The sequence below is a fragment of the Carettochelys insculpta genome, chromosome 13 (assembly GCF_033958435.1).
Source record: "Carettochelys insculpta isolate YL-2023 chromosome 13, ASM3395843v1, whole genome shotgun sequence".
Classification (NCBI taxonomy): Eukaryota; Metazoa; Chordata; order Testudines; family Carettochelyidae; genus Carettochelys; species Carettochelys insculpta.
In genome coordinates, this window is record NC_134149.1 from 4,491,080 (window position 1) to 4,508,111 (window position 17,032).

The 17,032-nt window shown below is 44.8% G+C and overlaps 1 protein-coding gene across 2 annotated transcripts in view; it reads right to left on the reverse strand.

The window, feature by feature from the left end:
* The window catches only part of GPC3 (glypican 3), a 262,973-nt gene that overhangs the window by 87,321 nt on the left and 158,620 nt on the right, over positions 1–17,032 (reverse strand). For both annotated transcript variants that reach the window (XM_075008006.1, XM_075008007.1), the window contains exons 4-5: positions 13,780–13,913; positions 7,320–7,445 (exon numbers count right to left, since the gene is read on the reverse strand). In XM_075008006.1, coding sequence (XP_074864107.1) covers positions 7,320–7,445; positions 13,780–13,913 — 260 coding nt within the window. The remainder of the gene's footprint in view (positions 1–7,319; positions 7,446–13,779; positions 13,914–17,032) is intronic.

A 17,032-nucleotide genomic window follows, 5' to 3' on the forward strand; every position in this document is an offset into this window, starting at 1 on the left:
CCCCGGCTCTTTCGAAAGAATAGGCCAGGGGTCAAAAATGAAGACTGTTCTTTCGGAAGAAGGGCCCTACGGAGCGTCTACACACATTTTCTTTTGGGAGAAGCTTTCAGAAGGGGGCGCTCTTCCTGAAATGGGAAGGAAGGGCAACTTTGAAAGGAGCTCTGCATTCTTTCAATTTACTTTCGAAAGAACACTTTCAGTGTGTAGACGTTCTGTGGGATCTTCCGAAAGAGCCCTCTGGAGAGAGACCTATGATCTCTATTCTTAACCTACTCTGGGAACAACAACCGAACAATGCACTCTGATTAATTAAAACTTAGTTAATGCTAAAAACCTGTGTTTTCTGTACCTGAAAAGGTAAAATCTGCTTGCTTTTTTCAGACTCCATTGCATCTGATATTCTGAAAATGGCCAGAAATAACTGTCATCTCCAGGAGTTGACTTACATGACTTAAAACTTTGTATTCCAAGTGGAGCATAGCTCATTTACAAGTCTCCTCCACTTCACTCTGTCTTGGGACAAAACCTTCAGCTGTCTCCAGGAGCACCCCAGTTGTTGTCCTTCAATCTCATTAGCCCTTCTCCACATTGTTCGAGGTTTTCCTCGATTGTGTTTTCCCTGCAGGTTCCATTTCAGATTTATTATTAGTGTGGAATCATTCTAGTTACAATACACAGGTTTTTTCCCCCTCTCTGCCTTCCTACTGTGCTTTATTTGTTTAGTATTTGTGGAATTAAACAAGCAGAATATATTGGCAGTCAAAGGGAAATTTGAACCTCTTTCCTGCACGAAGTAAAATCAGGCCCCATTTTCATGGGCTACTGCGAATATATTAGTTTGGATATGATATGAAAGGAATGAGGATTAAGAGATATGTGGATGACTGAGGTTAACGTAGAATTTGTCTTGTACAGTTTTGAAATGATAATTCATATATAATTTGCTTAAAAGTTTTGCAAAGGATAAATGAGTCTGACATGCAATTCAGAAGAGCTTTAAAGGAATATACAGTATAAGCAGATTATTAAACTTTAAGAATCTGAACTTTTAATAGGCTTTAAAAATTAAATGCTGTGAAATCTTGACACCCTGTATAAAAACCTTAAATTAGAAAGTTATTCTGTAAAATACACCAACACTTCTCACAGCCTGTCGAGCGAACAACCTTTTCTGTGAATACTGAGCTTCCTGTCAACGTCCAACACATTTTAATACTTCTGGAAGTAGTGTTTTTATGCACTTCTTCTTTCTTAATATTTCCAGCCTATTTTCTCCTATAGTGTGTCAACTGCACAGCTGAAGACACCAATGCCTAGGGCATCTGATTAAAACAAATCAACTTCTTTCAAAGACAGCACATTTTGGTGACATGAGTGTACTTCCTGATAGTGCTGCATCAGCTGCTTGTACAAAAATAAGTTTATATCTACATTACTGTCCAGATTGATGTTCTGAGATCAATCCACCAGGGGTGATTTAGTAGGTCTAGTTAAGACCCGCCAAATCAACTGCAGATCGCTGTGCAGTCGAGCCCTCTACTCTAGCCCAAATGACAAGAGCAAGAGAAACTCTCCCATCAACTCCCTGCAGTGTAGACCCAAGGTACATTGACTCCAGCTACATTATTAATGTAACTGGAGTTGCACAGCTTAGGTCAACTTTCTATGGTATTACAGACATAGCCTAAGCCATGGAAAAGGGCTCTCACGATGAAAATCCACTAGTCCAAATTCATGCATGACCTACTTCAGAGGGAGAAAAAATTCTTTTTGGATTTGGACAGTATGCTATCCGTAAATAAGAGAAATAGACTGAAGTCCCTAAAATCAGATTCAATAAAGAGAAACACGAAGTGGGTCACAATGGATAGCTCAATCAATCAACAGGAATATTAAACTCTTATAATCTACAGTCCTTGTCATCTACAGAGCAGTTCATTAATCCTGAAAGCATTCCTGTGACTAGATAAATGTTGGGTCACATCCTCAGCTGATGTAAATAAGCATAGCTCCTTTGGCTTAAATAGCAGTATAATCATAGAACTGGAAGGAACCTGGAGAGGTCATCAAGTCCAGTCCTCTGCACAACCAGCAGGAGCAAATACCATCTAGACCAGGGGTCTGCAACCTGAGGCTCTGGAGCTTCATGAGGCTCTTTAAGGACTTCTTTGTGGCTCCCAATGCTGTAACTGCAAAGTTTTAAATAAAAAAAAACAAACAAACCAACCTCCTGAATATTTTCGATCACCAGGGAACATCTAAAAGCCCCAACATGAAAAACTCGTATGTAAATATCAAACAATACGTGATCTTGAAATGTTGGATAACTCTCCCTAGTGTCCTCCAGAGAGAAAGTTCGGGAGTGAAAGTCAAGAAGACAGTGGTACGCATACACGTATGTAAATTGTGAGGAGATAGAGTACATAAAAAGTTTGTGAATGTCTTGTAGTAACATGTTATCACGTTACAAATCATTGTGCGCTGTTCCGAAAATAAAGATTACAAAAAGTACGGTTTGACGTTATTTATTAAAGACCTCCTCATATTCACATGCACTGCAGCTTTTGAGTTACTGACTTTTTACCGAATTTGAAAAAATGGCTCTTCTTGCTATTTCAGTTGCCAACTCCTGATATTCTAAACCATCCTTGACAAGTATTTGTCTAACCTGCTCTTAAAAAATTCCAGTGAGGGAGATCCCACAACTTCCCTAAAAGAAAACAATGAGAAGTCCTGCGGCACCTTCTAGTCCAACAGAAATTTTGGAGCATAAGCTTTTGTGGGCAAAGACCCACTTCTGTCTAATGCCACGAAAGCTTATGCTCTAAAATATCTGTTCGTCGATAAGGTTCCACAGGACTTTTTGCTGTTTTGTGGTTACCCATTAAAATGGCTACCCCTCTGATACTCACAACCTTCCTAGGCAATTTTGCTGGCCTAGACACTCCCATGTTAATCTGGGTTGAAAATAAATCAATAAACCCTATCATGATGCAGAGGGTTAACATGGACAAACGGCTTCCAGCAGAATGAATGCTAAGACACCCTATTACAGAGGTGGTTACTACAGCAGCCTCCCATCTCATTGAAATGAACTAAACCACAGACAAACATGCTCAGATGCACACCATACATAGCTACAGAGAGGGAGCCGTGCTAGTCTATATACTGTCAAAACAAAAAAGCAGTCAAGTAGCACTTTAAAGACTAACAAAATAATTTATTAGCTGAGCTTTTGTGGGACAGACCCATTTCTTGATGGTCTGAAGAAATGGGTCTGTCCCACGAAAGCTCAGCTAATAAATTATTTTGTTAGTCTTCAAAGTGCTACTTGACTGCTTTTTTGTTTTGACCACACACAGATGTGATAAACAAATGCATCGTTGCTCTCCCATCCCATGAACTGCATCCCCTGCCCATGAAGGGTAACCTCTCAATCCCCACAGTGGCTTTGAGAAGCCACCTTCGTAAGCACCACTTGGATTAGAACAGCTTTGTGCAGGTTTCACATACATGGAAGTAGAAATGAGTCCAGGTATAGAAGCTTTTTCTGTGTCAATGCACCAGTGTTGGCCAGGGTAGGACACTTGTAATAAAACATCCCTGATGTGGAAAAGGCTGATGACTTGTTTTCTGATGCTGTATGACCTATGCCCTTGTATGTTCGTTCCATGACCCCTTGCCCATTACAGGAGCATTCTGCATCTCAGTACTGCCACTCCAGCTGGACAAATGCAAAGCGGTCCCTCTGCATGCTGCTGTCCGGACCAATCCATGACCCTTCAGCAAGTGGCTTGTTCTGCAGAGCAGCAGGCCCTTCCTCCAGAGGACGCCACTGACATCTGTGTGATGGGAGCCCATTTTTCGCACTCGCCTACTATCACTGTCACTTGGCCCAGGGTGCAAAGAGGGCAGTGGTGAATATTTCCAAAGAGCCAGCAGAGGAGGCAAGGTGTGTTTGACAGGACAAAGTGGAAGGGAGAAGACAGATGGACGGAAGGAAGGAAGGAAGCTTGGTCACTTAAGAGGGAGCAGTACAACAGATGGCTTCGCTCAGCACCCTGCAAAGTTGTTCATTTCATTATAAATTCAGAGGAAGAGAAACTTCAGGTTTTCTGCTAAACTCTGGTCACTTTACTGTTATCTCCATCCTCCCAGCACTTTTTCAGCCACCTGTCCTGTCCTACACCAACAGTGTAAGCTAGGAGTCTCAGGCTCAATTTCCCATAAGGCCAGTGCCAGTCCTCAGATCCTCCTGGAGGGCTGCAAAGGAGCCTCCCTCTGGGAGGACTCCAAGGAAAGTGGGGGTCTCTGTGTTTTCCTCCCCCCACCTATCTTCTGGCCCCGACTGCCAGCACATATGTTACCCCCGAGGCCACCCCTGCCACCCCCAGGCAATTTAAAACTCACCGGCGACCCCTGCCACCACCACCGGCAGCACATCAGGGATAAAGTAGCTTCTGGCTGCAACTCTGAGCTGCTGCCAGTAGGTCTTTGTGCACAGGGCAGTGAAGCAGAGTGACTGGGCTGGCCTGGGAGGTGGCAACGGAGCAGAGCACAGGCACCTGAGGTAAGCACAGAGGGGCTGCCCCTGCTACTCCATGCCAGGCTCCTTAGTTCTCTCTGAGGCCATGTCCCCGGAGAGAGGGGCAGTGATTCAGAGCTTGAGGAAAGAGGTACCCTCAGGGTGAGCAGGTGTAGCAGGGGCTGGGCTTGGGGGAAGGGCACAGATACATTCCCCTGGGCCTCAGGGCCTCACATGCTGGCAGTGGCATGCAAGCTGGACTGTGGAACTACTTGGGCCATATATAAGACCCCAGGGTAAGCTCTCTGGGGCAAGGATAGGCTTCCTTTTTTTTGTTGATACAGCACCTAACCTAGTGGAGCCCCTGTGATAGAGGTCCCTAGGCACTGCCATAGCAGAATTTACATGTAGGCTCCAAAGCCAAGAATTCAAGGAAATGTCAAATTAAGGTTGCCTGTTTACCCTTAACGTTGCCCCTTTGTATATATCCACAGGACATAGCCTTACTCAACATCACACCGCAAATCCATGGCAGAGCTTGGAAGAGCCAGGCCTACAAACCAGCTCTTCTCTCAGAGAGGTGAGGTCTGACCCACTAAAGTGCACCTCTTCTCTTCTTGCAGCCCCGTGGGCCATTCATTAACCACCCTGTGCCCTGACTGAGGCAGGTGTCTTGTAGAATTGATACTACATCAGCCTGTAACTGAAGACTGTGTCATGATGAATATGCACAAGGCAGCCATATTAGGATTGCAGAGGCGACTGTCGTTCTGGCATTTCTTGATTCTTATGTGAGTGACTCCACAATGTGAGTGGGCTTTTAACATAGGGTTTTTTAAACTACATGGCTCAGTACAGGTTGAACCGCTCTCGTCCAGCACCTTCAGGACCTGACTGGTGCCAGACAATGGGAGGTCAGTATTGTCTAATACATTACCAACGCTTCCACTGCAACAGCACAGAGCACAGAGAGCCATGCATGGTGGCTGGAAACAAATTTCCTGAGACGATGGGAAGCTTGGCCACACCCCATGACAAATGGTCATCCGACTAACTAAAATCATGCCGGATTATGGATGTTGCCCGATGGGGGAGTTCTGGATTCGAGAGGTTCAACCTGTATTTTAAACTGAGGACAGAAATTCCACCATATGGGTCCCTCACACATGGGTCATCTTCTGAGTCTGACACCAGGACCTACACCAACCAAACAACCCCTATACCACCGGCTTTACTAGAACTTTGAATAGTCTAAGTAGGACCAAGAATGTAGCATTCCATCTTGATCTGCAAAGATTTCATTGGACAGAAACATTTCACATTCCCCAGGCTGCTGTGTTTTATAGCACGATTTCATGTGCTTTTTAATTAAGAAGCAGAAAGTTTTTTAAAAAAATAAATCCTTTTTGGATTGTACTTTTCATTAGGCATGGAGACAAAAGATTTTCTGAAAGAAGGTACAGATAGAGGGCACATTTTTCCTGAGGCAAAGTAACTTCAAATTATTAAAGGCATAATTGGCAATGCTCGAGTAATCTTTTAAAAAAATAGTTGGATGCCATTTTCTGGTCCCTTCAGTGTTTCAGGTCATCACTGCAACTACGAGTTCATTATTTCCTGAGGTTACCAACTCAGGAGAAGTTACACTTTATACCCTACATTATCTTTGCCTTGCCTTGATAATATTTCTATTTTTCCTTATGCAAATGGATTTAAATAATAAAGGACATTTTGCAAACAGGGTTATTAGAAGAGCAGTCTGGTGATATTACGTGTAATTATAAGAAGCATAACTATGTTGTGTTCAGACAGTCTCGAACATTTCTCAGGACCAATGTTTTAGAAGATAAAAGGGTTTTTTTTTTCTGTGAACGCAATGTTTTCATTTGCAATGCTAACCCTGCAGCTGTCATTAGTCTCACATAATTTTTACAGCATCCAGAAAAGCAATGAATATACTTAATATATTAACATTTGGAAGCCAGAGAAAATAAAATGGGAAGAACAATTGAGGCTGACATCACAGAATGACTCGAAAGACAAATTAGGCCCAGTGCTTAAGACTTCGTGTAAAGAACCATCAGTAGAAACCTCTGATTAGACACAGGGCAAGTGGATCATGCAAAGGAAACCAACCGTACACTTTGAACTTTGTCCCTACTGAAATGCATCCAAGGACAGAATTGCCAGTTATTATGGAGTCCACAGGGAGCCTACTTACCATGTGTCTATTTCCCAATGTTAATGACTGATTCTAGAATGGAGGTCAGATACTCAAGCTGAAAGAAAGTCAGCACAAATCCAGAAGATGTATCACCAAAACTCAGGAGCCCAGCTGAGCCTCCGTGTGAAACCACACCAAAAGGGTAACCACAACTTCATTGCTTCGCAAACTGTCCTTTCTGCAAGGAGTGCTGCTTAGCAATGCAGTTGTTCTTCCTCTTTGCTCCTGCCTGGTTGACACCCACCCACCCACCCACTTTTCCACAGGATCCCAGCAGCCTGGGTTTCACACCACCTGGCTGGTGCAGCTCCATAAAGCATAACAAGTAACCAGCTGCTCCTCCCCATGGGTAGTTTTGGGCCCCTCTCTGCTCCAGTGCTTGGCTATACACAGCAGACTCAGCTTCAGGCCTGACCACTTTTCAGTTCTGAATAAATAACAGATTGTCAGTGAACCAATTTGTTAAATCTCAGACACCAGTGAATTCAATCCAGAATTCAGCAGGCTCCAGTCCTACAAACACTTACAGGCACATTTAACTACTTATGAGTAGAGAAAAGAAATGTTTACCTCTCCACGATTTCTTGGCCATTCCAGCAAAGGGTGTCATTCTGAACAGCGGAACTGTGGCTGCAGATGTACTCCGGCAAGCTGCTGTAAAAACTGCTGTGAGATTTGAGTTTCATAATGAGCTCCCTGGAAAGAAAGCGAAAAGGTATAAATTAAAGAGGAACCGATTATGCCCGGGTCAGCATGTTTTACAAGGCTGATTATAGCAACAACCGGGTACAGCAGCCATGCATAATTTCCCACCTGCAAGGAACACCATGACAAGTTAAGGTGAAGTGTCAGCCTTGTTTATGAAGTGTTCTGCCTCTCTGCTTGACACCCCTCCTGTCATTTAGTCATGTCACGTCAGCTGTTCTCAGGTGGCAGAGCCAACCATTCCTCAGTCAGGCAAAATTCCCACAGGTTTCAAAGGCTGCAAGAAGCAGTGGGCCTGATCATCACTCTTGCTGACACACTGAGGATTGCGTCAGGGACCAGCAGAGCCAAAAGCATGAGCTGGTACAGTCTGGAGCTGAAGCGCTGAGGCTTGGACACACATTCACCAGTAGGTGACATTTAGACACCTGCTTCACTTTACACCCGCATGGCTTCACACTTCGAGGGGACTCCTCACTCATGCAAAGTTAAGCGCTTGTGTCTGCAAGGGGCCCAACCACATCTGCAGCTAACTAGTAAAATGCAGCCAAGCTAACGGTCCATGCACAATGCACGCTATGCAGAACGTAACAATGAGTCAAAGTCAGTACCGCACCCAAAGTTCCCCCACGTGGGGTGTCTTCAGATTGGGCTTTTATTTGAGCCCAGTGTTGGTCTGGCACTGTACATTGCTAAGACAGCTTTAAGAATACAAATGAGGTGCTCTACAGGAGCATAACAAGTTTAAAGGCCCAAATTGCCATCAAGACAGATGACTTCAGGCACAGGGCAGCTGACTGGCCTAGTTCTGCTGCTACATGCTGGGTAGAAAGACATGCAACTGTGATTTTGCAAATTTTAATTTGCATGTGCAAATGTATGACAGAGATTTTCCGGTGCAGATCTGATGGTCCCATTGCTTTCCTGCAACCAAAGAAGCCAGCGACATTGACATTCTGCTCCAGGAGGTAAGCAGCAGACCATTTGCTGCCAGAGATGCCAAAGGTGGGGAGGACATGAACCAGGCAATGCCCCACCTTGTGCCTCTAGCACAAAGGGCTCTCAGAGTGCATGATCCTGGCAGCTAACCTGCAACAGAGTAATGCGGAGCAGGAGAAGTGGCCCCTCACACACACACCACACCACACCCAGAGGCTGGCAGCTCAGCCAGGGGAGACAGAGGAAGATTTTCAGCTCAGCTTAGGGTTGTTACTTTGTGGGGACACCAAGCACCAGTCTTCCATGCATTAATCAACAGCCGCTGTGCATGGCGCTAGGCCACTAATAGTGCCCAGTGGAGGAGGAGACACTTGGACTTGTGGTCTCTTGGCTCCTGGAGTGATGCACCTTCCCCATGGCACTGGGGTACTTCATGATGGCCTAAGTTACCTCCCTCCACCCCCAGAACAGAGACTTCTCCATGTAAGTCCTGCGGGAGCAGTAAGCTCTCCCTAGGGCATCACCCACAAAGGGCACCTTTGACTCTGGGCCAGCGGCTGGGACCGAGGGATTGTCTGATGGTGGCGGGAGAACAGGCAGAGCAGAGGTAACTCAGGGCTGGGGGAGTAACAGAAAACGAAAGGAAAAGGGAAAATAAGTCAAGGCAAAAAGGAATGAAATGCAACCCACACAGCGCCCATAAAACAAGGGGGTGTGGGCAGCAGGAGGGTGCTTTTAATGGGCAAGGTTGGACACAGGCCCATCAATGTGGGGGAGAGGAGCAGCACTTGCCCCAAGGGCTTGGAGCTCTGACTCCCACCCCGCCATTTGGGCAGCAGCAGTGGCTGGAGCTCTCGGCCCCTTTGAAATATCGCAGCAGTACAGCTCCAGCTAACTGCCCTAGGTCCCCTGCATCCATCCTCGGCCCCACCCCTTCTGGGGCAGAGCCAGGGCCCCCACCTTGCCCCTGGGTCCACAGTGGCTGTTGGCTGAGCTGGTTGGGGGGGTGGTGATTTAAATTCCAAAAGGAAAAGAGAAATAATGGGATTTCCTCCATATCTTACATCGATATTGTTGAACCACAAGGCATGTGCCTCAGACCCTTTCGAGGTAGTGCACTTCGTCCCAACCCTTTTCAAGCCCCTTTGTCTTTGGGCCACCTCTTGATTTGTAAGCCCAATGCCAACTTGAGAGTGGGGTCTAGCTTGTGAATGTTTGTACAGCGCCTAGCGCACAGGGGCCTCAGAACCCAACAGGAGCCTGCGGGCACACCAGCAGAGTAAATCAGCCCTAGGATGGTACGGTCTGCCTTTCAGCACTTATTAGTCCTTATCTTAAAAACAGCAAATCCACTTCAGATGGAAGTAAGCTGTCACAGATATTAGCTGTGAGCTACATGCCCCGCAGCTGGGGCAGGCAAAACAAGGAGGAAGACGTCTGGATGCTCTCTGAGGGAGCCTTCGTTTTGTATGTCTGTATTTTTAATAAGCTGGGCAGCTTTTCACCCATACTCAGAGTCTCTCAGCCTGCAGACTAAGTAACAGAGATAGAGTGGAATATGATTCTCTTTTTCCCCCTTACAGTACTGATGGGAAGTAACATAATGCAGCTACTCTGGTTATCGAAAGATGTCAGGCATGGTTTTTATCTCCTCATCTCCACCGATGAACAAGCGTTGGTTAAAGAGTCAAGCGCTACTAATGTCATTAAAAACACATCACAAAGCCCAAGAGTATTTCCCTGAAAAAATACACGGGATGATTTATGTCTGCACATTCAGCAGGCACTGGAATAGTTTGCAATTGCCATTTGTTTTTACAGTTTCTTGATGGGGGGGCTTTATTTTCTTCTTGGTGCCACCCATGAGGCTAGAGTGAGTGAAGAGTCTGGCCTTGTCATGGCTTTTCTGCACTGAATAGCTGCCCCTTGACAAGAAAAGCTCCACGTTACACTGCACATGTGGGACTCCTTATAGCATCATGGATGCTATCTTCTGAATAAAAGGGCCCTTATGGCACCTGAGGGTAGGCACCCAAAAACTGAGGAACTCAGATCACTCCTCACTTCAGAATTCTTTGCCCATGCACAACAGCGAAATGCAGGGCTTAGGGCACATCTAAGTCCCCAGGCCAACCTAGCTTCCCCATGGAGTCTGCTCAACTTTGTCCAGTTTTTAATTTTGTTCTTTTCTCCTCCTTATCTCCAATTTTTCTACCTCTCATCGGGGGTTTCGTCTCTCTATCTTCTGCTCCTTTGAAGACAGAAATGGAGCAACGGCTCAGCACCGTTTCCATTTTCTTAACCTCACTTTTCTCCTTTTCTGCTTCCCCTTTCTTTTCACTTGTTTCCCACGCTATTGAGCTTCACAGCACCACTGAAATGTAGGACTGCGAGGGACTTGAAATGTTGTACAGCTCAGCCCCTTGTGCTTAGACAGGAGGACTTAAACCTAGAGCATTCCTGACATTGGCAGTTGTTTGTCTCTGCTATTCTTAAAGGCCTCTTGTGATGGGTATTCCAGGGCTGCCTTTGGAACCCCCCCCACAACTTTTTAACCTGCCTTAAGGGCAATCAAGTGGGGAGGATGTGGAGAGGAGTGAGCATGGGATGAGGCCTCAGGGAACAGGTGGTGCAGGAACAGCGCCTCCAATGTGGAAGTGAAGCCACTGGAGAAAGGGGTAGAACAGATGACAGGGCTGTGGTTTGGGTGCTGGTGTCCCCTGACCTCTAAGGAGCTTCTAGCACTCCTGGATTAAGCCCACAACTCTTATAGTCTCTTCACTGGATATGCAGGAATACCATCCTCTTTATAACGGCCTTTAGTGTATTTGTAGACATAGGAGCACGACGAGAATATACAGCACACTCGAAACTAAAGACTGAGAGATGTCTGTTCTCTGTTTTCTGTTCTCAAAACTACACATGCCCAGGGTTTTTCACCTTTCCAGGTCAGGTTTGCAAAAAATTTTATCCATTTTGTTGTGCTCCTCTGGCACACCACAGTCGAGTGTCCTGGGAGCCGTAACACATTGTTCTCATTTCAGTCGTTGGGGATAGTGTGCAAGTGCTATCTGAAATGCAGAAGGTCAAACTGCATCATTGGGTGGTCCCTTCTGGCCTAATTCTCTCCAATCTGTCCAGGTTGTTCCTAAAGCATGGCACCCAGAACTGGTACAGTACTCCAGCCAAAGCCTCATCAGCCTGAGCGGGGTGGGACAATTACTTCCCATGTCTCCGTTACAACCCAGCATGATATTAGCCTGCCTCACATTGTCATCTCATGTTCCACTTGACATCCAGTCTAAGCCCAAATCCTTTTTGATAATGTAACTGCTGAGACAGTTATGCCACATTTTGCATTTGTCCATTTAATTTTTCCTTCCTAAGTGTCGTACTTTGCACTTTTCTTTATTGAACTCTATAGTGTTGTTTTCAGACCTATTCTCCAGTTCATCCAGGCTTTTTGCATTCCAATCCAGTCCTCCAAAGTTTTTACAATTGGTATAATCTGCAAGTTTTATAAGCATTCTCTCCAATATATTATGCAAATTATCCATGAAAATATTGAATAGCGCTGTCTCCAAGGCAGATACTTGCAGGACATCCTTCCTGTTTGACAGTGAACCATTGATAATTATTTTCTCAGTCTGGTTTTCAAGCAGTTGTGTACTGACTTTATAATAATTTCATCTAGACCACATTTCTCTCATTTGCTTGTGAGAATGTCTCATGGGACTGTATCAAAAGCCTCACTAAAATCAAGATATATCACGTCTACCACTTCACCCTATCCATGAGACCAATAACCCCGTCACATAAGGAATTGGGGTGGTCTGGCATGATTTGTTCTTGACAGATTCCATGCTGGATATTCCTTATCATCTGATTACCCTCTAGTTGCTTACAGACTGATTGATTGATCATCTGTTCCAGACTCTTTCATGCCTCCTTCCTTACTATTTGCCCTCTCGTGTAACCAGGATGATCTCCCATCTCACGGTCATCAATGTGCTATGAGATCCTGTCTGGAAAGCAGCTCCCTTCATGTTATTGTAGACCAGGGGAGTGTTAGATACCAAATCCAGCAGGAAAAGCACTTGAAGGAATAATGTTTTTCTGTGGGCTGAAGCGAAAGTGATCATATCCTCACAGCAGGAGGACGGGAAGATGATAGTTGCAGAAGGGAGAAAAGAGACACTTCCAATCTCAGTATGAATGGCTCTTTTAAGGCCCAAATAAGTTGCAGTGGGTTTCATGAAATCCAGTGCTCCTCAAACTACATCACTCCCAGTGCCAGGGCAGTCTGCTCCCTGACACAGGAGGATAATGGGGGAACACAGACACACAGAACGCACTGACAAGCGGTTTCCTCTCAGCCCACCTTGGTGCAGTCTGACTGAAAGCAGAATGAGACACTGGCTCAGTAACTACTGACAGGTGATTTTGTCCATTTTGTCTTTGAGTTTATCCACATTTACACAAATATCAAATTTCCTCATTTCATTTCTGTAGCCATTGTTTTATTTTAAAAAAAATCATTGCACATGTACATGCAAAATTCTCCTAGCCTGCTTTAAAAACTCTTGAGAGGGGAAAGGGTTTCTTCTCTGCCAAATTAAAGCTTCTACTTACAGAGTTAAAACTAGCTGGAATAAGTGCAGGATGCTACGTCATGAACACAGACACCTGCCCTGGTTTCTAAACACTTAAAAAACTGCTGCAAATATTCCATGATGTTAAGGTGTTGGGTGTAAATAAATCACCTCCCTTACATACCATAGGCTGGAGGGGGGAGCAAACTTTTTACATCGCGCCCTACTTTCGCCCCTGAAATTAATGGGGCTCGCCTTCCCCCCTCATCTAACGTCATCGAAGCCAACAGAAATTTCAGGTAAGTCCATATGAAAAAAAGAAAAACTATTTCAGCAGGTGTGAGGAAGGAAGTCTGCAGAATATAAAGAGTTTATTAACCGGTATGTAAATGAGAATACCCAGGCCTAAAAACAGTAACAGATTTCAACATTTTTAACGAGATGGATGAGCCTGAAGCCCAGCACCTGATTGTGCTGCACCCCCATTATGAGATTTCATGCCCCCTTCCATGGGAGCCTGCTCCCCACTATGCACACCCCTGCTTTAGGCTTAGGTTAACATCAACTGTCTTGGCAACCTTTAAAAACAACATTGCTTACAGCCCACTGAGAAAACAAAGATGGGAATCTGGAGATTAGTTTTATACTTAAAAGGAAAACACACTGACATTTATGCAACAGCCATGAAAGCATGTAACCCTTACCCATCAGGGTGTATTTTAAAGTTTTACTTCACAGTAGTTTCCTAACTCCAACTTGGCCACCATAGATATTCAGAGTCTAAATTGCCTCACCTTCTCTGGCTGGACAGGGTTTCTTCGTGTTCTGTGTGAGCCACCTTCAGCACTTTCTTCTCAACAAAAAGTTCTTCTGGGTCTTGAGCTGATCTGTACTGTCTCTGCTGAGAGTGGCCACAGAATTTGCTAATCTGAAAAAAAAGCAACACAAGAACATGATGTGAATATACAGCATGCTAGAAACTAAAGGCTGAGAGATTTCTTTCCACAGCACAGATCCTCCTTTAAAAAGAGCATGACAAAGCTGCAGGGTAAAAATGCCTCAGTGACTTAGGAGTCAGTCACATTTACAAAGTGACTTAGGCACTTCAGAATCAATAAGGAGTTATGTACCTAAACACCTTTAAAAATCTGGGCCGATATAACATTTAAAAATTGGATGTAGGCTCCGAAACCACTTTTGAAAATTTTATCCATTGTGCCATCCCAGAGAAATTTTTCAGTGCAGCTTGTACAGTACAAGAACTTGCTGCAGAAAAACAAAAGTATGTCAACCAATTTCTTCTATTACAGAGACTAGACTCAACCTACCCCTAAGTTCTCATACCATAAGAAAGGCTTTTTTTTTCAAATGATGAATGGGCACGGAGGGAAAAGTCAAAGGCTATTGCGTCTTGTGCCTCTCTACACCGATTCCTAGTCAGAAATATAAAGCTCTGTTTCCCAAAAGCAACATACTTTTACTAGGCTTTGTGAGCCAGACCCTCAGCCGGTGTAACTCGATATGAAAGCCAACAACGCGATGTTTACTAGTCTTCCAGATTATGAGCCTTTGGGATTCTTGCTTTCAAGCAATCCCCTACAACCACAAGGGCCAGAAACTTTTTTTAAACTCATCCCCCATCGGGGCAGTGCTCCGAAATTTCAAGTACGTTTTGCTCCAAAATTTAAGCAGACTCATAAAAGAGAATTGTCAATGTAAAGATAACATAGTGCTTTTGTAAGGACACCGCCCTCGTGGAATGGAAGGCAATGCACAACGAGCAATCACCTGTCAAAACCGGGAGCTGTAAGCTTTTCCTGGCAGAATGCCAGACTGACGGGTTAAATATTCTTTGTGTTATCAGCCATGGTGCTTCAGAGGTTCCTCAATGCTTTCTTTTTCAAAGTCAGAGCAAAATAAGGTAGAGCCATCGGAGCAGAGTTAAAGAAGAACAAAATATTTCTGGCTGTCAACACTTGTGAGAAGATCATTTTGCTTTTCTGTCAAACTCTGGAGCCATTCACCATGAGACTGTATGTCCGCTTTAGTCGCTTCATAGCTGTGTGGAAGGACAGCCCACTTACCCCTACAATGTGAGGGGGATTCCAGGGGAAAGGACGGGTTTCATTCCTTGTTCCTGAGAGCTCTGTCCATACAAGGGCATGTAAGAGTCAATGGGCTTCTTATCAGAGCTGGAGAACACCACTGAATCCTCCCAGTGGAGTTCCCTCTATTTTTTTCCATCTATGGGCAGAATAAATTTGGTTCTGTGCCCCAAGACATGTACAGGTACCTGTGCACCACTAACAGAAAAGCATGCTGCTCACTGTGGGTGGCTGTAGACAGCTAAGGGCATTCTGCTCATCAGCTGGGCGGCACCTGAACCTCTCATGGATGGCCACCCTAGTGCTCAGCTTACAGGGAACACTGCCCGCTCTCTTTCCCCGCCCAGAGTCACTCTGACTGAAGCAATGGATTCACTGTGGCTGTGCTCATTTGTTACTCACACAAGCACCCCTGGGAAACACACCTGCAGATTGTGCTCTTAGGTGTTTAAACCAGAACTGGAGCGGCATCCACCCCGCTCATGCAACGGACATTGTCGAATGCTTTGCATTGGCAATACTGTCAATACTGGAATTGCAAGTCCGACGCCAAATGAAACAGGAAACTGTCTTAAAAATTCTGAGTTCTTCCTTTAAAATAATACATTTCAAGTTCTGTTTGCTAGTCTTCTAGTTTGTGAGCCTTTGGGATTCCTGCTTTTAATCAATCCCCTACAAATATTAGGGCTAGAAACCGACATTTATTTACAAATTAAAAACAGGCAGAAATTGGCTTGTAATCACTAGACTCCAGGAGGTGGGGCTTTAAGTATAGCATCAAGTAGTGCAAGATGCGTAACCAAACATTAAGTTATCTGACTCAGTCACAGTATTGCTAATACTCTGTCTGCCATTTTTGTAACTAATTTAGACTACACGCTAGCATTATAAGGATGTGCCCATGGAAAGTTTCAGCTTAAAACCACTCCTAAGTGAATCTTAGGAACTTCTAAACCACAATGCCTAATTTCAGCCCAGGGGACAGCATTATGGTATGGAATATATGGCCAGAAATTACCAGAGGTGAAAAATACAGAACAGCTTCTGCTGCTCGATGACTGCCTGGTTTCCAGGGGGCTCTATGCTTGCTGTGTTTGATAAGGCAGGCCTGTACAGCAGTGCAAGAACTCTGGAGGGATAAGGGGTACAGACTGCAGTGATTTGGACTGGGTTTAGTACTTACATAAGAATGGCAATAGTGGGTCAGACCATAGGTCCCTTTAGCCCAGAGTTGTCTTCCAACAGTGGCCAATGCCAGATGCCTCAGAGGGAGTGAACAGGGAATCAAGTGATCCCTCTCCTGTCATCCATTACCAGCTTCTGCAAACAGAGGCCAGGGACACCATTCTTGCCCCTCCTGGCTAACAGCCAAGGAGGGACCTAACATCCATGGATTTATCTAGCACTTTTCTGAACTCTGTTAAAGTCCTGGTCCTCACAACATCCTCTGGCAAGGAGTTCCACAGGCCTATCATGCACTGTGTGAAGAAAAACATTCCTTTGTTAGTTTTAAACCTGCTGCCCATTAACTTCATTTGGTGACCCCCTAGTTCTTACACAATGGGAACAAGTAAATAACTTTTTATTTGCTTTTTCCACACCAGCCATGGATTTTAAAGACCTCTATCATATCCCCCCTTAGTCTCCTCTTTTGTAAGTTAAAAAGTCCCAGTCTTTAAAAATTATTTTGAAAAGGACAGAGAGAACACAGCCTAGGAGAGTTTATTAGAAGAGGAGAACAGAAGAAGCGGCCCATGTGCTGATTCTCTGAATCGGTAGACCTCTAGGGATCAAAATTTTGCTAACACGACCAGCAGTAAAATGCTACAGTACCACTGCAGGCTAAAGAGTGGATCATCTCCACAAACTCCCCAGTATCTGAAGTGGCCACTAAATGAGGGGTTTCTTCCCATCAATATACAACAGTGATGGACAACCTAGG